Below are 26029 nucleotides of genomic sequence, written 5' to 3'. Positions count from 1 at the left end.
ATATTTATTAAATTATTTACTACTTGTATTATTTCACTGGTGCAGTGACAAAACCTCCTGATGAGTACATTTCTGCAGCTCAGACATGATAATAGGTAAAATACATTTATTAAAAATATGGATTTGTACTTACAGAACTAGCACAGCAAAGTATTGAATAGATAATACCACAGTGTTTTTTAATGTCAGTGTGGTTTCATCATTACATTTTAGAAGGTAAAAATTCTTCTCCTGATACTAAATCTGAGAAGCGCGGATACAATCAGCTTTTATCTGCCGCAGCACGGTGACAAGTGCTTTGACAATTCAGTCATTTGTCCAGAGGATCTTAGAAACAGTAAAAATAACATGACAGTGTTGTGTGTGAAACATGAGTCTGTCTGAAATACCTTTGTTTTCGCTCTTTGTTGTCTCGCCACTCATCTTTTCCTTTGTATTAAAACAGCTGGGGTGGCTCATATTTATCCATAGAACGGGCCATTGATTAAGTTGAGTGAGGCCAGTGTCGGTCATATCAGAATAAAAAAATCATAATAGAAGCAGGAAAATGTTACGATCACATAAGTCAGTGTCATAAAAAAAATTGTTACGAGTACAATAAGTGTGTTGGCTCAATACATTACTCCATTTCTATAGTATATCTTCACATTGGATGCTGTCAGTGTTATTTGGATGCATTTTATGGATTTTAAAATATTTTTCTTCAACATGCGATCACTTGTATGCACTGTATATTAGCTGTCTTAACCACATAAATAGGGGGGAATTTGACAAATAATTAAAATCAATTTCTGCAAGTTGATTTTTATATTATTATAAGATGAATGTGAGCTGGTGGCTGAAAAGTAACCAGAAGCTGTACGCGTTGAAAGAAGATGATTTCTTTTCAAAGAAAATGACAAATCACCTCCCACTATGAATAAAACAGCATTTGAGCGGCTTCTCTTCGAGCACAGTTTAAAAACTCCTCATTGCCAAGTGTAATAGAGTCCAACATTTCTTTTTAGTGTGCACAGTAAAATCAATTCATTTGCACTCACTGTATTTTGGCAGCAGGTTCTGGCCCTGAGGTGCTGTCCTTGCTCGCTGTTGTTTCAGTTGTCGCTGCTGTTTTTCTTTTCCTCCAGTAGTTTCAAATTAGTGCTTTTACTTGCTTTTACTTGTTTTAGTTTAAAGGTACTTTTTTTATTGATTTGTTGCTAGTTCTTAATCTGGACCTCATCTGATATGCCTGCTTTATGCCATGTTGCAATCCAACGTCCCACATACAAAATTAAACAGAAAGAAGATCAATATAATCAAGATACAGGTAAATAAGACAGTTTTGCAATTGAGGGAGTCATATATATTTATTCTTTTTAGCAGAGATAGATTATAGGATTACTCCTGCCTCCAGTTTTTGAGTTAAGCCAAACCAATTACACAGTATGTTTCCAACTACAGAAAGATGAAATTAACATTATAAAACTCTGCATGATAGAAAATTATTATTTTTTTATATTCTCAGATGATCCTTAATATGCTTAAAATACATTCAAACATTTATCCCATTTTTGAGACCAAACCTCTATTACTTTTTGCTGAAGTCTTAACCTGTGTTGTTATAGTAGTGAGGCCTGATGAAATGACTTTTGAGGTTTGAGTGGAGGCCTGAAGACATGTGATTTCAATTTTCACTCCAAACCACGTCCTACAGTATGTAACAAACAACAGAGCAACACCTATCAAACAGTAGGTGGCCCCTACTAAAAAAATATGGTTTCTTATACAACATTTGCTTCAGTGATGGATATAAAAATAGATTGTTTTCCTTTTTATTGCTTTCTTAAACCTCTGAAAAGACTGGCAGTGGTCCGCCCACACTTTCACTAATGTGGATATTTACCTGGGAGCCAGACTACATCCTTCTCTACAGGAATAAGTGGCCCATCACAGAGTATCTCAAACTGAAACAAGGCCTGCCATGTTAAATTTAGTATGACTAACATTTCCCCCTCTTTCAAATTCTAAATTGCCATTAAAACCAAATTCGCCAGGTGGTTCCTTCACAGGCGCTCTGTCAGGGTCATCACCTGCCTTGCATTTCAAAGCAGTTCCCCCCATAAAACCTTGAATAACACTCAATTATCCAAACGACATTCAAATGCTCCCAGTGTGAGCCTATAGTCTCAAACTCCCATTTCCCCGGTTCTTTTACAGTCAAACAAGAACAGGCCTAATTGCAGTTAGTCATGACGGCTCTTTTTTTCCCTCGTACCCTATAGAAGAAAGAACACAGGGACTCAATTTATAAAAAAGTGCTCTTATTAATGTAGATAATGATCTTTCTTGCTCTTAAAGCACTTCCCACCATTCATCACACTTTTATATGCATTGGATGACAGCCGTGATACAATGTCTCCTCCCGGCTCACGGCTTGGATTCGGTTGGTATATTTTTCCCCCAGCAAAGTGCCTCTTTTCAGATATTTATTGCCAGTCACCTAATGCTTTGCTATTGTTTGTGCACACTATTGGGTTGGATGTGGAAGCCATTTCTGTCTCTGTAATGTAGACCATGGCCATCAAGGCTTTTTATGGATTTGGGAAAGCAGGCAGGAGGAAAAAGGCCCAGAACAGCTATTGTTGCCATTGTTGCAGGGGGGGGAAGTCAGGAGAAAGCTCCACTGAGCTCCACATGTAGAACAACAAAGGCAACTTGCTGAATTTGTCCTCATAGTGTGTGGTTTTTTTTTAGTATTCACAATACACAGATGACAGATTGAAAGGCTGGATTCTTTGGAGGAGCTCAAGGACGCCTTGCAGAATCTGTGAATTGTACGTGATGCTGTAACCTCTCTGCAGATGTGAGCGAGGGCGGAAAAAAGATGTTGACCATTGTGGTGATATATTGAGTTTCCCTCAGCGTCAGTGGAGCTGCTGTAGCTTGGCAGCTCTGTAACATCTGCGCTGAAGACTTTATTGTATTGACAGTGACGTGAAAACAATACATTTACTACCGATACACGACTGCCGCTCTTCCACAAAAAGACTTGTATATGTAGATTTTTAGATTTTATAGAGTGTAGCAGGAAGACACAGCCTGTAGAGCAGATTGAACTGTGGGCGGCGGCGTAGTCATCTGCTGTATTTGTAGTTAATTGAACTTTGGAGATATTACATCCAGACATTTTTAGCATATTGAGCAGTAAATGATGTTCAGTTTCACCATGTAGAGAAACAATGGTAAACTTTTTCAATGTCACTTTACTGAAACATGGCAGCCCAGCCAGCATAAGGATATGGACCTCTTCAGTCAATGATGCAGCAGCTATTGCCTTCTTGTGGCCCGAGCAAAATGGAAGTGAACCTGAAGTTGCCCGCTTGTGAAAAAGAAAATTTGGCCCAAATATCCCTGAACAATTTTTTTGGCAAACATGCTGTGCTCTAGGCAAGGTGTAATTTGGATGTGAACCTTAAAAGGCCCATGTGGTAAACGATGAATACGGTGCAAGTAACACAAAACAAATTCACCTTTGGCACCTTTGCTTGACATGCTGTATTGCTGTGGCTTACTGTGGCCCAGATCTGGCAAACAGGAGCGAACCTTCTAAGTGCCATGATGTCATGCGGTATGTGGGCAGGATAATAGTGTGGCAGTGGGACAGTGCGGGCCAAAGCTGGGCCAATACAATTTTGCTATGTGGGAGTGGCTCTCAAATGGAGGTCTGGAGGTCTGCGGACTCCAAGTGGTCCATGGCACCAGGCTGTCATCCGTCAGAATTATCATGATATTGTATTCTGTGTTGGTATGGTTCAAATATTTCTATTCATCCCATATCTCTTAAAGACGTTTCTCTCATTGTTCTTAAGTAAGTAGAAGTGTAATAAGTCAGGCTTTGTCAAATTATTCCAAAGGACAAATACTGTACATGAGGAGGTCCACAGAATATTTTTATTTGTACGGGGTCCTTGACTGAGCAATAATAAAGAACCTCGGAACAATGGAACTGCAAATTTTGAGTTTTAAACATTTTCAGTCTGTTACATATTGTCTACTTGCAGATCGCTTTATCTACATATAACAAAAAATATCAAACACAATCAGATAAGAGTGCAGAGCAGAAACTGAGAAGAAAGATGCAGAACATTCCCAGTGCCCTCTGTACATGGAGAGCAGCTCCCTTGTTATCACACGGTGGATGTGTTCAGATCCTATTTGGGGTGAGGTGTTATTAGCAGCGTAGCGGCGCTGTCCCACCTCATCACATCACCTGTCAGGAGATCATCAGTTGCCGTAACGGCCGAGGAAGAAGATCCCCTGTTCGCTGCTTATCTGGTCCAGACGCACACACCCGCTTATCCTCTGGGAAAAAGGGGAGGAACTAAGTACAATTACTCAACTACTAGTGCGGTTTTGATGTACTGGTACTATCTCTATAACCAGAGTATTAGTAATCTATTTTTGCTTTATAACAACTGTAGTCACAGTCTATTTCACATGGTATTTTACATGCAACAGAACAGAGTATATGTGGTAGTTACTGGTACCGCATTAAAATGCTGCTCACATGTGAAAACATAAATAATTTATCATTATGAGAAGGTCCATGGTTCAGAATATCCATCCATCCTTTCTCTATACTCCTTTTCCTTTTGAAGGACTGGATCCAATCCCAGCTATTGTTCAGAATAAATATTGTAATTTCTATATAAATGTTTGCAGGTTTACTTTCTATCGTGAACTTTTGCTTTGCGATCCATGAATAAAAGTTTTAAAGACCAGGTCTGGTGAAACTACAGAATTTTCTTATCATAGTTTAATCCCATGAAAAGTTCACAACCCCAAAAAAACTATCCAGTATTGACTTTATATCATAAGGTTTACACACTGCTGTTGATTCCTTTGTGCCCCAGAGCTCCACTGTTCTCCACAACCTATTAAAAACACGTCAGTGAGCCACAATGTTACACAGGGTGATGTGTCCTTTCATTGTCATGAACTTGAGCACTGTAGTTTGTTTTGAGCACACATGCTGTGTTCTGAGGCCATATATATATATATTCACCATATGTGTGTTCTTCCTCTTCTGGAAATAGATCTCAACAAATTCAAAGTTACCCACAGTGTCCATCTCGAAGTAAGATACTTTTGTAGAATATAAAAATATATGTTAGTTAGTTTAATTTTCCCTTTTTTAGAAGGGACTGGGTGAATTAGGGCACGGTCACACATATGCAAATGCAGGCGAATGTTAATCACCTGCTGAAGCAAATGAAGTATCATCGCTTGCTGAATGTGGGCAGTGCAGGATGTGACGCACACATACATCAGTTGTGTGGTCCGTAGTCCGTTGTTTTAAGACGAGCATTTTCCAGTTATAGCCAGGCATTCTGTTTTTTGGGGGGCGGTTATATATATATTCTTATGTCCGGCATCACAAAGTACCGGCTGGTTCAACACTTATATCAGGGTCGGAGGCGGATGTTTTATCGTCCACCTCGTTCTCACATAATGGAAGTGGACATGAGCCCTAAGACAGGAAATTGAAGTGGGAAAGTAGTGAGACATGGACCAAGACATTTTAACTTTGGGATTTGTCGACGGTAACCAAATTCTAGAATATCACCAGCCTCATTATTGCAACACTATACTTCCACCACGGCGAAAAAAGCCGTATATCTGTGACTGTCCAAATTGAAACGCTCATCATAATTCTGCTAATCATTGTGGTTAATTTTCCTCCAGATTTTCTGCTTTACGACATTATTAATTCCATTCAGCCCTCAACACTTCATTTAGCTTCTCTGTGAAAGAAACTGATGAAGCGGCAAAGAACAGAGTGTTGGTAGCTGTGTTTCACAGGTGTGGGGGAATTACATTGTGTTGGCATCAGCAGTCAGAGCCCAAAGTAGCTTAAAGCCTTTAACATTACATCTGATCTGCAGGGTTAAGGCAGAACAAGCTCTGTGCTCAAGTGTGTTACCGTCTCTTTCATTTCGCTCCTTTATAGCAGCTTTAGTGTTGTTAAAGTAAAATAAATTAGACCGTCTGCGGAGAAAAAACTGCAGAAACACAGACTGCGTTTTCATTCCTTGTCACCTCAGTGACGTCCACAGTGACTGGCACGCGGGACCTGTATTGTTATTGTTATTATTGACCTGTCAGTGTTCAGGGTTGTCGGAACAACTATTTAATTAGTTTGAATTACAGGAGTGATTACTGATGCACAGATGAGGGCCAAGTAACATGAGTCATTCTCAAATACAAGAATATTCATTGAAGCGAGGAGGCTGTGGAACCAGCTGCCGTCACTGAGATTTTGATGGGAAATGATTTGGATCCTTTTTTTTTTTTTAATTATTATATTTTTGTATTTTTCTGTTACTGAATGTTAACTGTGTCTGCTGTCAAACACTCCAAGCTAAATTTAACTCTCCAAAGTCACCGACATCATGTGTAATTTTTGCTGTCTTAAATTGACCATGAACACTCGGATTCATTTTTTTTTAAGGCAGATTAACCTGGAATGGACGAGGGGGTGCGTTTTCAGCAATTAAAGCACTGCTCCTTCCGCTAAAAAAAGTATTTCTATTCATGCATCGTTAAATCACAGACACCACTGTGGTCTTTTCCTGTCAAGACACATTCTCTCGTTTACCAAGTGGACCTTAACTTGTTAAATGAGAGGATCAAATTATTTATTGGGAGCGTCACAGTCTGCGGAGTCGCTCGGTTGTAAATCCTGCAGAAAAACATTTGGAAAAACAATGTTAAACTCTTGTGATCCATAGATCTTGGTTACTTACACTAATGTCACTAATCCCGTACCCATCACTTGAAGCTGTACTTGCTGTTAACTGCTGATGAGTGAGTTCAAACCAATCTATAATTGCACCACTATGCACTACGGACATTGTCTCTTTGTCAGGGACCATTCAAAAGGTGTAAAATAGGACATTTTCTCCTTTAATATTGGAAGTGTTCAAAAAATTGCTAGGAAGTTACAAAAGTAAATAAATTCAGTGTAACATAAGAAACTAGAAAAGAGCTACAAAATTAAGGGCACCAACTCAAAAAGAGGTCTACTAAGCAATAAAGAACACAAGTTTAACTCTACCAAACATAAGTACAGACATAGAAAAATAATAATTGAAGTGCACTTGTTTCTACATATGACAAAAAACATCCTTTGAATCATTGAATCCTTAAATACTGATGTAATGAATTAATCAGAATCGGACTGATGGCTAATGGTACAAGTATTAATCTAAATCCAATCCTGATGGGTTTTTTTTTATTAATTATCAATATGTAATTATTTAATCTTAGACAAAATATTGAAGCACAAATCAATCAATCAGTTAATCCATTCATTGGTAATCAAAAAATATCCCATTCTCTTATTTTTCAACTCAAGAATAGAGAATCTTCTTACTAGTATGATAATTGCTGTTGACTCGATTTGGTGAGTATGTGTATGTTGCCATAGTAATTTGCACTCCCACACCCGCTTGTTTGAAAAGCCTACTTAACCTGCAGTTCAGATAAACTGATTTGGAATTCATTTAAATTTGATGCATTCTTAGTATATTTTTTGGCTCTTTGTAGTATTGTGTGCTGTTATCTGAATATTTCTTCCACCACTAAAAGTCAACCAATAACAGAAGAAGAAAAAAAAATACAATCAAGGCCGTGGTTGACCTGCAACCCCCGTGTTCTGCACGGTCAAATTATGTTTATTGTCAATGGAGGCTGGTGGTTTTGAACAGAGCGACGTAATGACTGTTTATAGTCAAATAAATAGGATACCACTTAAGGAAAAAGATCTGTCTCTGTAGGAACCCTGTCCATAATGTTGTCAGACACTAATGATAACAATCTGAACCTGTCACCGGCAAAAACAAGCACTTAGCTGATGACGTGGAAGACCGACGTCGACAAGCGCCTTTTAATACGTTGAAGCAGCTGTTTTGTGTTTGCTGGGTGTGTTATTCTTACTAAAAAAAACACAATGGATGTTACAAGTAAGAGTCAGGGTTGATTTGTGAATGTGGACTTGATTGCATTTACACCTCCCTGAGATCTGACAACAATTCAAGCCAGACCGTCAGCTCACAGTGTTGTGTTTTTGCATTTACACCTGGCAATTAACATGTGTTCTTTCCTCTACCCAGACAGGGACTCAACAAACAGATCACATGCTAATGCCTGTTACGTTGGTTAAAACCTAGTTTAATGTGACTGCATCATTTCCACACCGTGTGTCAGCATGTATTCCTCCAATCTTTAGCGTGTACTGTAAGCGAGCCCGGTGGCATAATGTGTCATCGCCGGCGTAAGTGCCGGTGGCTCGTTAAATTGGAAAGTTGGAGCCGGCGTTGTGGTACAGTAATTAGACTTGAACAGGTGATGCTTTATCTGAGCCGTATCTTCATGTTGTGTTCTAATTCGCTGTCTGATGCCGAGGAGCCTTCATGCTCCGTCACACTAATTAAATGGTACGAGTCATCCTCCGTTTCTCGTCTACGGGGGGTCGTCGCTAGGGAGGGGGATGAATTATGAAATGATGAGGAGGAGGATGGCGAAGGGAGAGGAAGGAGGTGGCGGGGGGGGTGTGACGTGGTTGACGAGTGTCGCAGGGGGCCTCGCAGTTCCAGCGGTTTGTGTCAGAAGCCTCTGGACCAGAGTGTGAGGAGCTTCTGCCGACATCAGCAGTTATATTCTCTCCCTTTTGCTGGTTTTGTCAGGTTGCCAAATTGAACCTGTGTTTTTTGGATTTCTGTGAGGACATGTTGATAGAGACACTGTTTCATGGAAGTGTGAAGCTCTCAGAGTAACAAAGGTTTGTAATATGCATAGGTGGAGCTGCATTCAGCTCCAAGATATTTGTTTTTCCCCCCCAACATCATAAACAACATAGATTACCAGCAAAACTGACATTCCATTATTTTAAGCTTCATAGCTCTTGATCATTATGGCACTCTGCCTCACTTTCTGCAGTTGGAATCGCTCCACTGTTGTAAAATGCAGCGTGTGAAACCTCTCATTTTAGCCGCAGGCATATCCAGTAATTAAAGGATTAACTTGGTAATCTAAATTGTCTCTTGTCTTTTCCTTCCTCCCTTTATTTCCTAACATCCATTTCAAAGATTTAAAGAACGCCTCCTTCCCTTTCTCCTTCTGCGTTTCTGCCTCTTCCCGTGCCTCTGCAATCAACTCGCTTCTGGATAACCTTGTTTCCGGCTAAGTGTACGCGGGGCGACAAATCTGTGAGCGCGTGCGTGCCTCGGATGGCAAATACTGCGACTGCGTCTGCCCCTCCTGACAGCTCGGGATATCTTCAGCTCCTCAGAGGATTGCGTGTAGTTATTAAGTCAAAATGTGTTTAAATCTCTGTGTCTCTTTTGAGAAAAAAAAACATGATGCGCTGAGCCACCAAACAGGTGCAGCTTTGAAGAATCGGAGGCATTTGCATCCCCAGATTTGCTCCAGCAAGGCGTTTTGAATCTTCCTCTAAAATGAACCAAATCTATCAAGTGTTTCCCGTGTCTGGGCAGACTTCGCATGGCATTTTTTTGTGCTTCATGAATTTCTCAAAATATTCTGTGGCCCCTTGGGATGAATTCCTTTTTTCAAGAACTTCTGCAGAGGGGTTCTTTGCAGTGTTTGTGTGGGATTTGTGTGTATTCAGCCGATTTAGTTTGCTTAGTTGAAGTGACCTTATACACTGAGGGTACAGAACATTACATCGCCACTCTTTAAAAGCAAAGCAGATAGGTTTTTTTCTCCCGCTTAATACATCCCATTTTAAAAGCCAGACATATTTGTGTACTGCACTAACAAATATTGCAAGTTGATTTTTTTTTTGCTGTCCTCTGGGTTTGAATTAAGTATTTCAGTTTAAACAAAGCTCCTCATCTCTTGAGGAGACACCATTTAATATGAGGCCATGACCAATTTTTTTTCGCGCAAAGTGACTAGGTGCTCTCATATTGCAATTTGTAATTAAGGAGGATGGCTTGTAACTTGAGTAAAATACCCAAGTTTATATCACTGGATTATTCAGAGCAGAATACTGGATTTATTGAAGAGACACAATCGATAATTAAACTGCAAAAAATGAAAACAAATTGTTTGAGATGCTATGAAATTGGATTGTCAGGGGAAACATCTGACGCCTGTAGACTTTCCGTTTATTGGGCTAAACGCCAACGCAACGTTTTTCAGCCCTAAGAAGCTGATTCACTTGTTACCGGGGTAAATCACCATGGTAACTTGTGCTGGACCGCTTAGCTGATCCAGAGCAGGTTAAGTTTGAGATAAGACCGAACTACTGAACAATCAGATCACTGGAAATCCAGAGTCATTGATCTACAGGATCCTCACAGGGACAAAAGAGTTTAGGTTACAGTAAAGTAAGAAATATCTGCAGATGTCTTCATGTTTCCGCTTGTTCATCTTCTAACAAAGAACTTGTCACAATAAATAAATACATCACAACTATTGTAGCTTCATTTAAATTCAACAAAGGTTCTTGGATTCCTGACGTAATACAATCTTTTATCATATCATTACAGATCAGGATAACATGAGGCGACATTACAACTCCTCTGTTGTATTTTATTAGAAATATGATCCACACATTGTTCAATATTTCCAAGATTAGAAATGAACATTTCAGTCCAACTGAGCTCATCACACGTTTTCCACTTCTCTTCTCTGCTTTGGCAGCAGGAAGAGTCTGAAACCACCATAACTATTTTATGTGCATCACAGGTTCATAATAGTTTATTCATCATCAGACAAAAAACTAAAAATACTCAGTAATAACCTCAATAGAACTCCTCTGTTTATTTACAGTTTATCTTTAGCTGTTTACTTTAAAGAGTAAACAGAGTAAAGAAAATTCATATCTACAGTTTCTTTTCTTCTGAAGTTATTTGATTATCATCTACATCTCACTTTTTGAATGTCACTTTTGGATGTTGTCTTTACCGACGTGATCGGCAGATATCAGCGTTTCTTCACATATCATATAAACATTTTATTTACGGTTCTGACGATGTTGCTCAAAACAACGACTCCGCCTCTGTCACACTAACCCGCTCATTGCTGGATAGTGTGAGACAGTTGATAACTGAGACAGTTGTTCACCAACAGCTTGGTAGTGCAGGATATTCAGGACGGCCAATGTTAGGTTAGGTGAAGCCAGATAACGAAAACATGTCCTGGGTATGTTGAACTTAGCACAGGCTCCTGGATGCAGTTTCTAACCATGTAACTATTTAATCAGACAGATCAAATATTCTCACATTTGCACTCAGGCTCTCCTGTGCACACATTTCCAACTCCCCAGCTGTTGATGTTGTTTAACCTCACTTTTCAGCCGGTTACATTTGCACAAATGTACACACACACACACACACACACACACACACACACACATGCAGCTGCCCTCACTTACTCACAGCTCTGGAAATGTCAGCTCTATCACATTAACGGGAACTTAAAATGGTCTCGTAGGTTTTAAGGCAGACTGTGCTTTTCAAGACGCTGTTGCCTTGAAAGGGGGGCTGAAGCAAAGGTGTCAGAGAGCGTCAGCGCTGGTAGCGACGTATGACAGCTTTTGACTCTGCTGCCTAGGACAGTAGGTATTTAGTTTAGTTTAAAAAAAGGCATCGAGGTAATGACGTCTGATCTACAGAGCGGGCCGAATGGCGGCCATACAACCCAGTAGCCAGTCAGATTTACCTTTAGCCTCAGCGTACCCTCAGGTTCGGCTTTTTAAGGTACAATTGAGTATTATTATTATTTTCATTACAACACCCAGTCTTACAGAACTCGAATGTGGTGGTTAAACAACTGTTCCTGGTCTCTCTATCTCTCCCCATTTTTTCTCCGCTCACCCCAACGGGTCGAGGCAGGTGGCCGCCCACACTGGGTCTGCTTCCGCTGGAGGTTTCTTCCAGTTACTGAGGAAGCGTTTTCTTATCCACAGTCACCAAAGTGTTTGCTCATTGTGGGAACTGTTGGGTTTCTCTATAAAATGTTATTATGTTCTGATTTGCCCCTTAAAATTGAACTGAATTGATAATTTGATTTGATTTATAATTCATTCTTCTTTTTGCCATGGAGTTTTCTCTGAAGCACTTTGTAACCCTGTTCAGATAAGTGCTATACAAATAAAGTTATTATTATGGTACGATTTCTCACCCGCTTCGGCCTCCCACCCCCACCCCCCTGCTGAGGTGTTCTTTCAAATAGATGACAGGGAAAAAATGAAATAAATAATAATAATAATCAACAAACCGGAATAAGCAGATTGTAAGCTCCTGTTCAGGGGTGTAAGGCTGAGCTGTGCACCGTATTTACAACTAACAGCTCCAACTTTTGTTTCTTTAGTTGAGAAACTGTTTAACGACAAAAAACAGCATTTAATCATCCAAAGTGCTGCCTGTGTGAGGAGAGATGATTCATGTCACCGGCTTTTGAAGGCAATTCTCAAAGTTGACGATGTAACCTGCGCTTCGGTGGCACATCTATCGTGGAAATATTCTCGTCGGGGAGCCCTGTAGGCAGCGTGTTATTAGTATCCTGAGTTAATATATGCACACAGATGCACAGCCCCGCATCCATGTACATGCTTAGCAGCGAATTTTCTATTCATTTAAACGGGAGAAGATTGTAATAACATCACATGTGGCATGTGTGAGGATAATTTGCATATGCACCCTCGTCCTCCCAGTCCCCTCCTCTCCTTCTGTGCTTCAATACCTTCTTTCTTTCTTTTTTAAGTATCCCTCCACCCCTCTTAGAAATGTGATGGGATGCGGGTTTGGGTTTCTATGGGTGCCATCTCCCCTACATGTTGTTAAATGCATCAGAGCGTTTTTCTAATCGAGAGTATTTCCAGTGATTGATTTTTTTTTTTTTTCAGAGCAACCTTAATGACCGTGGATATTGGACGGACGCTGAATTGTTGGTGTTTAAACATGTCTGTGTTAACATGCGTTTTTGTTTGCGTGCATAATTCTACATCTGTTATTGATTGAGGAAAAATACACATGGGAGCAGCCCTTCCCTTCTTTTTGCATGTTGCCTGATTTTTTTGCAAGTGTGTGCATGTCTGTGTGAATGGTGTGTTTTCTGTCATAGGCTAGCTTTTGCGATATATATATATATATCAGACTAAAGACCAGTTAATTATGGACACAAAGGGGGAACGAACAACTGTTTTTTGTCCCCAAAAGGGACCTATAACAATGCGTGTGTGTGGGTGGGTCTCTGTGTGTGCGTATGTGTGTGTTTGTGGTTGAGGGAGTGCTCGCTGAAGCATGGTTGTCTCAATGAAAAATGTATTCTGAGTCCCAGACATGTGGAGGAGTAAATATTTGTCATCTGGGGACAAACATACATCAGTCAGCCGTGCTCCAGATTATATATGATGCTGGATGGAGTTTTTCTCTCTCTCTCTCTCTCTCTCTCTCTCTCTCTCTCTCTCTCTCTCTCTCTCTCTCTCTCTCTCTCTCTCTCTCCCTCCCTCTTCACTCTCCCATTCCTGCCTCTTTCTGTGTATAATCACTCCCAGTGTTAATATTGTCAGGGGCATATTTAAGATTTTCAACTATTCAGCAATGATGCTCTCATTCCCACAACCCATAGGTCCATATATTACATTTGGAGTGAATGCTAAATAAAGACACTCTGTGTGGTTCAAAAAGCATCAAGAAAACCACTTGAGAAAACTTGAGCGCTCTGAAGGTAAAAACATCAACAAGGTGGCTGTGACTTGTTGTTAATGGCAACTAAACATGGAATGGTTTAATATTCTGCATAGTAATTTTAATTGAATTAATTTCAGAGGACATTGTTAGGCGCTGATTGTGTCATAAAACACTTGTTATAGCTGCTGTTCATCACTGTGATGTAAATTATGCCCAGTGATTGCTCAATGATGCTTTTCTTCGGGGACATGACGTGGTTGAAGAAGAAAAAAAAACGTAATTGGCTCCAAAGGGCACACGACGTGTTAGTGCCATGAGAGAGGAACACAAAAGAGGGTTATTTCCTCTGCAGCTATGGTTTCTCTTCCCCCGCTGACATTCTCATACGCTGACATTCTTCATGCTTTCAGTAATTCTGTTCTCCGATTAGATAATAAGGAGTGAAATTTTAAAATGAATGCTTATTTTATAAATGGTGAAAACAGAAATTAGCGGCACGCGGCACACTGACACGAGTGAAGTGAAGAATCATGGGTTGAATTCCATTTCAAAGTGAGACCTGAGGTATGTGTACATAAAAAAAACCACCTACTCCTGGAAAATGATACAGCAGGTGACATTAAAGTAAAAAATCTTTATGAAATATTGAAGATGGGTGGAAACAGAAGACGTTTACAAAACTGCAACACTTCTAATCCATGCATGCTGAGGACGTGTACAGTTACAGCGGTTACAGGAATATAGCTTTTTCAGATTTTTACCTCGGCCAAGGAGGTTATGTTTTCCTCTGTGTTTGTTTGTTTGTTTGTTTGTTTGTTAGAGGAGTTACGCAAAACCTAAGAAAAAGAGTTCCATGAAATTTGGTGGAGGGGTGAGGCATCGCCCAAGAAAGAACGTATTGAATTTTTGAGCGAATCTGGATCAGGGGAAAGATCCAGGATTTTTTTTTTTTTTTACATTGCTAGATAGGGCATGGATAAAAAATCTGGCTTGTTTTGGGTACTGAAATGTATTTATGGTTTGTATTGTTTTTTCACAACAGGATCTTCGTAAATGTTTATTCAAAAGGGGTATTTCAAATTGTCCTTTAATAGGGAAGTAAGAAGAAGGAAAAAAAAACTTAAAAGACATCCATACAAAGAGAAAAATATACATATAAAAAAAATATGTAACAAAATATATTTCTCGAGTTGACGCATAATTATTTGATATGTAATAAATAAAGGTTCTTTTAATGAGCTGGAAGTGCCTGATGTATAACAGTGGTACAGGCTTCATTTCAAGTCACAGTCCTCCACCTTATCAAGTAGCCGATACGATAATGGTTCTGGGGCAGCAGGTGACCAAGAGAGATGTGCCACAGTGATGGTGACCGTGCCGAAGTAGATTTCCAACCTTTAACAGGAAACTTCCTCCCTGACAAAAAGGCCGTCTTGGTCCACTTACTTACTTACTCAATGCACAGGGGTCACCCAAAATAAACAGACCCAGGGAGGAAGGGATATTTGAGCCAGTTCTTTTCCGCTACGTGATGTGTATGGCAGAACAAAACTCCTGGACCTTTGGGCAGCTCCAGCGCATGTGAGGGGACTGATATTCATGAGTGTGTGCAACTTGGGGCAGATAACAATCTGTATTTAGTGAATTTAAATGTGGTTTCATAAGGGGACTGTTGTGGCCTTGGCGGGGGTATGGACTCTACTGAGTGCCCTTCTAGTTAGATACAGTTTATTTTGTAGTGTGTTTGACTTCATCGTGGCTTCTTCATCTCCTCCTCCTCATGCCGGTTAGGGTTAGGGTGAGACTTTGGAGTTGATGTGGTCAGCTGGACAGATGAGACGTGGGGGTCTGTGTGCAGCAGGCATTCTGCCCTGGCCATCATGGCTCGGCGCACTGACAGCTGCTGCACCCTTGTCGTGTGTCCATGTATGTGTGTGTGTCTCTGTTTGTGCGTGCATTGGTTTTAGGTCAGTTGATTTGTCTCTGGAGAGAATGGCAGCTGCAGACAAATATCAGGTCGCAACCTTCGAATTTCTTTTTTTTTTTAAAGTGCAAGAATCAAAATGATTCTCCTGGATTCTTGTTTGTAGAAATGCAGGAAGCCACGCAGAGCTATGTAACGGTTATTGGGCCCCAGCAACACATCCAGCATGTTGTATCAATTAAATCATCTTCATTGGCCCAACGATCAACGCGGGAGACGTTTAGCGTGCCGCGTCGGTTGTTTGTGTGTCTACAAAATGATCCGGCAATGCGCTCAGATACATTTAACAATTAATGGCCGCTTTAGCCTATTACATTCAGTGGAGTATAATGCAGTGCCCGTAGTGCTGCTGTGCGTCTATTTGATTTGTGCATTGACCCGCAAGAAGTCTGTTAAGTAGCTGATACTCCCAGTGTGTGCGTGCACGTGTGTGTGTGTGCACGTTGACTTTGAAGTACATTGTGTCATGACAATAATCTCAGCCAATTTACTACGCATCAGCCCTCCATTATGGGTTTGATATAAAGCAGTACGTGACTGGAATCCCCTGCTCATAAAATGACAATTTATTTCTCTAAAGAAATTACGTGTTTAACCTCATTAACCTAAAGTGCATGTACTAAAATGGAAGACTAACCCCATTCCTTTTGACACGCACAAGTACACACACACACAAACACACACACACACACAAACACAAATTGGAAACATCATCAAAAGTTGAGAGATGCCGTTGAATGTGACCTCTGCAAATGAGGAGCTGGCGGCGAATTAACAGCATCATGAGTTCATCACAGCCGTTCTGGCGGCTCGTCGGGCGTCTCAGGTGGCTACGGTTTTACCGCTCTCTGTTTCAACATCATCCGTTCTCTGTGAGATGATTAACCTGGCAGGTGTGAGGTGAGGCTCGCCCACTGTTTTACCGAGCTGTCGTCTTCAGTCTGCGGGGAATACAGAGGGTCAGCCCGGCCAGCTAATAGCCGTGGTCACAGAGCTGGAAGGCGGCCCATTAGAAGAAGCCGCCATCATTAGGACCAGCGCACTTTCAAATAACCTGACCTGCTGGTCCCACGCTGTTTATTAGCAAAGTTTTGGCTCTTCGTTAGAGCAATTATACTCACCATTCATGATGAACTGTGGCCTTTTCCTCGACACGCTCTCACGTACATAGAATAAATAATGTCAGGCAGCTGTGTTTTGTCCTGAATATAGAGAGCTGCCATATTAATGACATTTTCTTCTCGGCAAATGCGCCGCAATCATAAAGTGTGGGGGAGAAAAGGCAAAGTGTCAGCGTGTGATGTATGTCGTTCATTGGACACAGAACATTTAGTTTTCATTAAGAGTTAAACATGTACACAAAACATTAATGGGGTTCAGCGGCGGCGTGCTTCACTGTAGCTCATCCTGATGAATTAGCAACTCAGCACACGGGTGAAAAAAATGAAAGGGAGAAGAAAGAGAGATATTGTGTGTGTGTGGTGGGGGAGGAACTGACAGACTGGTGTTTATGACACAACCTAATATTATCCCTGACCTGGGCATCAGCAAGCTGCAAGGATGAACGCAGGCCGGGTTAGGGCGGACAGGAAGCAAGGGGAGAGAGAGGTCGGCGAGAGCGTTGCCGTTTCATTATGAGAGATGTGGACTCCCGTGCTCTCCTGCCGCACAGGGAGTGATGGAGAAGGTTGTTAATGCCTGGTCTGTCAGCCATATTGGATTCAGGGCAGTAAATTAATATTACACTCCTTTTAAAGGGGTTTTATTTTGGGATTTACTGGTCTCCCCTGAGTGCTAGCAGTGTAAGGAGGTTATTTCGCCGCTTCTACTTATCTCTCGCACAAGGCTAATATGTTTAGAGAGAGACACTGTATTCGCGGAGGAGGCATCATGCTGTAGGCTCCAACTGTGTCATCCGGCGTTTGTGTTGAACATTTTCACCGAGCGTTAAGAATGTGCTGTAAATCGTGGTATTGTCCCACTGAAGAGCAGCTCCTGCATCTCTCAGGATGTGTGTCTTCCCTCCTCTTCCCTCACATCTCATACATGTCATGTGAGATTCCGGAGGAGTAAAAAAACAGCATCCCCTGTATATGAGATGTGATTTCAAGTTAACTGGCTGTCTAGCTGTCGGTCATCTCTCCGTCCTCCCCGCCTCACTTCCCCTTTCTTGCTTAATGTGGGTAGAGTTAGAGACCCGGTTTAAGAGACCTATAACACAGTGAGGAGTGGCCTAGACGCTGAGACAGGATTTATGGCCGCTAGTCCGTCAGCGGTGATGTTAAAGGGCTGTGATTAAGAGCTGGAGTTAAGACACGGACTCCACTACGGGTCCAATCCCAGTCATGAGCGCACAGGGCCAGCTGTCCTCCATGCAGCTCTGTCTCTCTTTGTCACTCGCTCTGTCCATCTGTCTTGTTCAGCCTCTCTCATTTGCATTCTTACTGTAGAAGCCCCAATTCTCCAAGGACACTGAATCTATGCATTAGATACTCGGTGTCTGATGCATTTTCACTCACTCGCCGTGCAGTCACAACAGCAGAGCGGGGGGTGGGGGGGGAGGTTCAGCTCCTGCCTCATGTCAACTTGAGATCTTAAAAGCTTTTTTACACTTTTTCACTTTTGGCATGCCTCTAAAAACCTCTTCCGCTTTTTTATTCCCCAAAGGTTCCGAGCACACGGCCACGGCAACGCTCCCAGCCGCCTTCTCGGACCTGTTACCTCACTTCCTGGTGGAGCCGGAGGACGAGTTCATCGTGAAGAACAAGCCGGTGACGCTGACCTGCCGCTCCACCCCGGCCACACAGATCTACTTCAAGTGCAACGGCGAGTGGGTCCACCAGGACGACCATTTGATTGAGAGGACGGTTGACCCGGCCACAGGTAAACAACACACACACACACACACTCAGACACACACACACACACACACACACACACACACACACACACACACACACCCTCTGAATCATTTATTTCCATCTCAGTCTGGCTCCAGTTTGACTCTTTCTGGATGTGTTTTTCTGAGATTTCACCTGGTTTGGGATGTTTGCTGCAGATGTGTGACATGTGCGGCTCCTTAGATACATTATGTAAAGTGTTTGCGTGCTGAAACTGAGGTTTGCAATTTTCCTGTGATTACTGTGCTCCATCAGGCTCTTGGCTCATCCTCCAGCCTCTTTACTCTGCCAGTCTCATAATAAGCACTTTGGTTTCACTCTCAGAAATCTTTCAATCACCTTGGAGACCTGTTTGTTTTTCTCTCTGTTGTGCTGCGACCTCCCCCCCCCCCGCGCGCGCGCCTCCGCCATCAGTGTCATAAACATGTTTGACACTGATGTGGTGTGATTCAGCACCGATCTGCAAAATCAAACCAGCCATTCACAGCCTGTCAACTGATTGGGAACAGGAAACATGAGAATGACAGGTTTTTCTGGGGGGAGTGGGAACGCACACACACACTCACACTCAAAGCTTGGCTCAGATTTGTTACTATATATATATATAACAAATACATTTATAAAAAGATGGACATGCCAGCTGAGCACAACACAGACGGACAGAGTGTGGATACCGGACCAGATGCTGGGATCTGTCGAAAATCATTTTGAAACAATATTTGTGTTTGGTCACGTTCCCTGAGCTATCTACTGGATTTTTGCCTGTAACCAGGAAAAGCACGGGGCCTGCATCTTGTTTTCCAAGTTACACTGAATATTTAATAGTGTCTTCAGTATGGACAAGAACAAAACAATGATTTGTGTGTTATTAGTTAAAATACATGACCATATTTCCAACACAAAAACACAAGTGGAAGGCGTTCAGAGCAGGAAAATGTAAAATTCCTAAACACACTCCCTCTTTATTTTCAGCTTAAGAGTTCGACCTGCTAACACTGTACCCAGGGTAAGGTTTAACATTAACATCCAGCAGCTCAGCAAACGTGGAGAAAAAGGTCAAAAAGAAATATCATGAAGGTAACTTAAGTGTCGATTCCACCTTTTGTAGCTGAGCGTTTCTGATGGAGTTTACGAACAAACACAAATATTCTCCCACACTGAGATTTTGATCTTTTTTCTTTTTAGAAAAACAGATTTCTTTGTAAGTTCTCTGCTACATGAGTGACTCCGAGGCACTGTGAGTGATTTGGGATGCAGCTCTTTGCAGAACAGGAGCTGTTTCTTTGTGCTGCAGATGTTAGAAGACACTAAAATGTGGCTGTGTTTCTATAGAGTCGAGATTTTTGTCATTATTCTTGACTACGAGTGGAAGCTCGTCACCTCATGTCACAACCTCTCAGCCGGTCACACCCCGACTCTAGCTTTTTGATTTGATTTGTTGATTTGTTCTTCCTCCTGCATTCGGCTTTGTTTTGGAGTCAGGCTCTTGTGAATAACGGCAATAAAAAGAGTATGAAAAGTGAATTCTTGTTCCTGATTTGTGAACAGAAAGCAAACACACCAGGGAGCGCTTGAGGATTCGGATCATTAAGTGAAAATTGTCAGTAAGTCAACACTGATAAACTCGGATCAATTCCCAATGCGATCTTCCTTCCTGTGTTGCTTAAATGAAGGTTCTGCTCTCTCAGTTCTCCTCACAGTTGTTGAGGGGGCTGCAAATAAATATGTTGCCAATATCAACACTCCTTTGACCGATCAGAGTTTTTGGCTCCTGAAATGTTAAAGAACTGCTCCAACAAATAAAGGTAAAGCCTTTTGTGAGCCCTGACATAGAGTTAAGCAGATAATTATTGTGTTATCTTTCTGTGAGTTACTTCAGTTACAGTGATCCTGTATTAAAGTGCGATTACTTGCACTGAAGTAACAGTTCTACACTAAGCTTCTTTCCTAAATGCCATTTAAACAAGAAACCTGGTTTCTGTAAGTGGGGCAGGAGATTAGAGAAATCTGGTTTCCCCAGGTGGAGTTGTCCTGGGGAGAGCAAATATGTCTGCCATGTTTACACATAACCAGGTTTCTTATCAGCTTTTTACATGTTCACATGTGCATGACGACGGACTAGAGACACAGTGTGACGATGATTTTCGAATTTCTTCCCCTGAAATTGAGATGAACAGAAATCTGTCCCCAGAATGTCTTTACATTTGATGTCACTGTCACTGTAAGGGAAAGCTTCACTCTGCCTGTCACAACAGTGTCGACTTGCTAATACAGTTACAATAAATAAAGCCATGCTTTTTAAATGAAGCTAAAGGTAGGAATTAACACTGGTTGATAAAACAATACCAATGATTATTGCAATAGAATTGTTATCAATAGTAATATAACAAAAGTCCAATATATATCAATATAATCTTCAGATTTGGAAAATATTTAGCTGTTTATCAAGTGTTTGTCTTTGCTCATGAAGATTTTAAAGTCACAACCTTCACTCAGTAGGAAAAATGTCTTTAAACTTAAAATAAATAATAATGTAGCATTCATAATGTTAATATATATATTAACTAATGTGAATTTTTTATCTTGATATAATTTTTTGCCCATATCGTCAGGCCCTAGTAGAAATCAGACTGTAGATCCAGATCACTACAGTGCACGTAGAACACGTTCATCAGTGAACCTGGTTTCTTTGAATGCCTGACGTTTTATTTGCAGGTCTGTGAGTGCAAACTGGTGTCATTGTGAAGTCAAGTGCTTCCCTTTGATACGATGAGTGTGAATTATGTTTTGTCAATAGCAAGATTTGTCAAGAGCACAATGTGCACCTTTTAACTGCAGAGTTTATGAGAAAAAATCGTATTACCAATGCGAGGTCCCTCTGCCAGCATTTAATGATGATGGACTATTTGCCATGTGGTTATGAGCTGTTACAGTCTGCGTTTATATGTCTATGAAACAAATCTGTCGTGCCGGGTGCGGCTGCGATGGGGCCTCGCCTCTTTTCGAACCCTGTGAAGTTCCTGAGCCTCCTCACAGCTCTCCTGATCACTCGGTCGTCCGGCTGTCTTTGATGATGAATGTGTTATATGTGGGGCTGTGCATTTATGAAGGACACGTGGTTGTCCAGAGGTATGGCCACTCCAAGGTACGCACATCGATCTCTCAAACACTTGTGCTGTTTAATGTCAGCACTGCCCTGAGGAGTTTACTGATGGCTCCCTCTAATCCCCTTTCCTGCAAGAAACATGTGAGGCACACACATCAAATTGTGGTGTGTGTGTGTGTGTGTGTGTGTGTGGTCGTGTGTGTGTGTGTGTGTGTGTGTGGCACAGGCTTGTCAGCCTCTCCTCTCACCCTGGTCGTCACAGTCACACTGGACTCTGTACTCTATACCTGTTGCCAAGCAACCAGGACCTCTGTCACACCAGAAGCTACCCGATATCAACACGATGCCTGGAGGAGGGAGGAATGAGGAGTTTGGGCACATACCCAAGTTGACAAAAATTGATCGACAATTTATACCCAGTGTAACAGTGAAAAATCGCCTCCTCAAAGTAACCCATTTCTCTGAGAGGAACTCTGAAGGATGTCCTACCTACTGAGCGGTGGTCTCTGCACGTGCTTTACAAAATAAACAGGCTTCTTCCCTCCATGAACAAAGACATAGATGTAAGTATGAGCCCACAGATATCAGCCTCAATTTCACTGATTGGTCTTCTCAGACTGATTGTTATTCTCATCAGGGATCCTCGTTCCTTAGTTATGGAAATGACGAGTCAAGCCTTGGCGTTAATTCTCTTAATTCCAGAAACTGAATTTAAATGGCATGTGGACCCATCAGAGTCAAGAGTCACTGCTGGAGATGATTCACACACGTGTTCTGCTGTCCTTTGTTCAACATGATGCTTCTTTCAGTCTTTGTCCCGTTAGTGGTCCATCAACAAGACATCTTCAGTAATTATTATAGTAATTATCATTGTGGTATAATAAGCAGTCCTACAAAATTGTAAGCTTTCTGCAGAATTAGGTAATTGGTTTGTTACTGCATGTGTGGCAGTTGATGATAGATAATATATATTATATTTTAATATATATGATTCATGTTATTTATCTACCCAGGAAAGAATCATTAGAAATACTTTTAATGGTTTCCTGGCTTTATTACATTTATGCACTTATGAAATCACGAATGTATTTTATAAAAGTCATGTAAGACAGTTTATAAAATTATCTGAAGGGAACCAAATGGAACCAATCGCCTAAAACCATAAGAATAACCATGACCAGTCCAAATCAATAACTTGAAGTCCAAGAAAACAAGGTTTCTGAACACCCACAAAACATCAGCTGCCAGAACAGAGACTGTCCAGCTTCTGCAGTAATTCATTGATTTCATCAGTCAAAAACAATTTAGATATAATTGGAGCCACCAGAGCAGCATATGTAAAAGCTTATTTTCCCACTTTAAGATACTTACAGTGTCAGTGCTACTATACAGTATCAGTTTAATGTTGAATCACTGCAGTAAAATTGAGCACTATAATGTTACATCTGACCAGGGTGAATAAAAGCTGTAATTCGAATAGAATAGTGCGGAGACTTGTTTTTACTGCATTGGACTTGTGTCAGTGATGTTGCAAATCACTGAGTAGTATGGATGATAACAATGCCATTATCCAATCAGCTTATCAGTCTGATTCCAGGCACGCACGTGACTGTGCAGAGGCTAATTTTATAACAACGTAGGATGTTAACCCTCTGTAATGGATTTGCTACTCGGTTAAGGAGCAGTGGCCCTCGTGTGTAGATTGTAAGATATGTGGTGTTCCTGAAATTTCAGCCCGTGTTATGTAGAAATATCTCTGGTGTTTCTACCCATATTTGAAATGACTGAAATGTCATTCCGGCCATGAGTTTAATGTCGTTACTTTGCATTGCACGACTGTCAGAAGTTGCTGGACGGAACCAGAATCTCACTCGCATGCCTCGGCCGAGGCCCAACAGTCCCCTCATGAAAACGCATTTAAATTCACCAGATCCAGATTTTTATTTGGATCTGGTGGTTTGGAAAATCTGGAACCAGTTCTCACTTTCCATCTCTTATAGGACTGCTTTATGGCAGTATTATAGACTTTTTTGATGCTTCAGTGTGAAGAAGCCCCTTCAACTGTCTGGTATTCAAATCACCAGAAAAACTAAGAAATTATGTTTAGTTTTCTAGAAAATATTGATTTACTGCATCAAACTGACAGCACAATGTAAAATGACGACATGATACACTGATTTGTGCATATATTTGTCTATAAAGCAACAGTAACATGCTAAGGTAAAAAATAATGCACAATAACTTTTATAATATGCTACATCTGATAAATATCTGTGTGCTAGAGAAGCAGAGAAAAACAGACTCAAGTCCTTTGTCTGCACCAGATGATGAAGGTGAACACTTAACTGTACTAAGAACGCTGAGGGGATGGATTCCAGATGACCCGTGTGCATGTTTTCATAAGGATATCAAATGGAAAAACAGACTGGTCGAGGAGAGCAGACGCTCTAATCGATAATCCCCTCACCTTCACGCAGAAGAACCGAGATGAAGTAATATCAGAAAAACGTGGCTGTTGCAAAGATAAATGGGTCTGTCCCTGTACGGCGAGGCAATATTCAGCAAAATCCATCCATGTTGACTCCCAGCAGACTCGGGCAAACGTCAGAGTAAGTTGACGGGGTTTAAGTATAATAACTGACCGAGGCCTGATGGCCAGACACGCGTCAGACCTGCTGCCCGGTATGCAAAGCTCCGGCAGGAGAAAACATGACACGTGGATAAGCACCTACAGCAGAGTTGACCTCAGCCCTCATCACACAGGTCTGTTTATTGAAACTGATTCTGTGCACGAAAGACAAAAAGAGCTGCTGCAGCTCACTGTGTGTGCGTGTGTGTGTGTGTGTGCGTGCGCTGAACAGTTAGTCAGACTTACTGACACCCCTTTGTGTTGTGTGAACACACAGGACTCCTCCTACACACCAACACACACAGAGTCAGGGCCACTTCTCTAAAGCTCCTTTGAACATGGAAAAGGAAAGAGATGTCACAATTTGTCCTTCCTCTCCTGGTATCAGTGTCCGCTATTGATCCATCCTCGAGTCTATCGGTTCTCATTACCAGTCCTCAGTAACTTATCTCAATTGTTATGGCTGCAACTGCTTCCAACGGCCCAACCGGCTCTGTGTCTTTCCCAGGTCATCCTTTATAGGACAGGAGAAACGGAGACGTCTGGCGAGTCCTAATAAAGACATATCCCCTCCGAACAAATCAATGCTGACAGTGTGTTTGCATAGATTAGGAGATTCTCGCACACACTGATTTCTCATCAGACACATGATGAGGAGAAGGGAGATTGGCATTTGAAGCGGCGGAGCATTGTATGGGCAAGACTGATTTGATTTTGTTTGCATTTCATCTGCCACCGCTGATGGAAATGATTTTGATCCACGTGTCGTGTTGTCACCGGTGCCGCAAACCCTCTCAGGTGGAAAATACATGCATTTCACATTCCTAATATAATAAACCCCCGGTAACTGCTTTATACAGATGGGGGAGATTATATTTTCTTTGTTGATTGAACCGGATGCTCACAAGGCTTCGACAATGAAAAAAGAAGATGATGGGGACAATAATCAAACGCTACACATGAGGGTTTTTTTTTTTTTCAGTTTACAGTGGAATCATGAATGCAATATAAATAAACTCTTTAATATTCTTCTTTTGTAACACCACATCTCATTTCAAAACTGCCATAAAGGAATATAACCCCATGCTTTTACCCCCTGAGTTATCAGCACCAGCTCCTGTCCTCTGTCAATCCTTTGCAATCTAAATACCTCGTATGACGTGGTCTGTAAATCCTTTAAAACCATCTATCGCTCTCTGAACAGAACTAATAAAGTATTGTAGCACCACAGGGCTAACCCCTCCATCTGCAAACCAGGGAGGATTCATTTGTATAAAATATGTATTTTCTGATTGACTAGATCCTGGATTGTAATGTGATGACATATTTAATGTCTGATCTAAGGGGGAGATAAGCTAGGCTTAGCTGAAATGATCTGTAACCTTTATTTTAATACCGCAATACTTATCCCTGGTATTATGGCAGCCAATCACGTCTCTCACACAAACTCCCGCCCACTCTCCCCTCTCTCTGGCCCTGCATTACACATTTCCTTACTCTCTTTTCCTTTCCATCAACAGCATGGAGGGATAAATCGGAGACATATAGGGGGTCCTCTTACATGATGTTTGGTAAAAGCAGTGGCGAGTTCACTGTCACTTTGTGGCCATCAAAAGTCAGGTTCATTCAGGACAGTCCTCCTAATAGCTTTTGGTCCACACAACAGTGATTAAACGTGATCTCTAATGGAATATTGAAGAACAC

General features: G+C 41.4%; 1 protein-coding gene across 3 annotated transcripts in view; it reads left to right on the top strand.

Moving 5' to 3' along the window:
- Nucleotides 1-26029, top strand: part of unc5a (unc-5 netrin receptor A) — a 143426-nt gene that overhangs the window by 53899 nt on the left and 63498 nt on the right. For all 3 annotated transcript variants that reach the window (XM_035161778.2, XM_035161777.2, XM_035161776.2), the window contains exon 2: nucleotides 18358-18573. In XM_035161778.2, the coding sequence (XP_035017669.1) occupies nucleotides 18358-18573 (216 nt within the window). The remainder of the gene's footprint in view (nucleotides 1-18357; nucleotides 18574-26029) is intronic.

Source organism: Hippoglossus stenolepis, chromosome 7 (genome assembly GCF_022539355.2).
Source record: "Hippoglossus stenolepis isolate QCI-W04-F060 chromosome 7, HSTE1.2, whole genome shotgun sequence".
In the NCBI taxonomy this organism is placed as follows: domain Eukaryota; kingdom Metazoa; phylum Chordata; class Actinopteri; order Pleuronectiformes; family Pleuronectidae; genus Hippoglossus; species Hippoglossus stenolepis.
The sequence above is the reverse complement of the archived record's forward strand: the minus strand, read 5'-3'. Positions and strand labels throughout refer to the sequence as shown.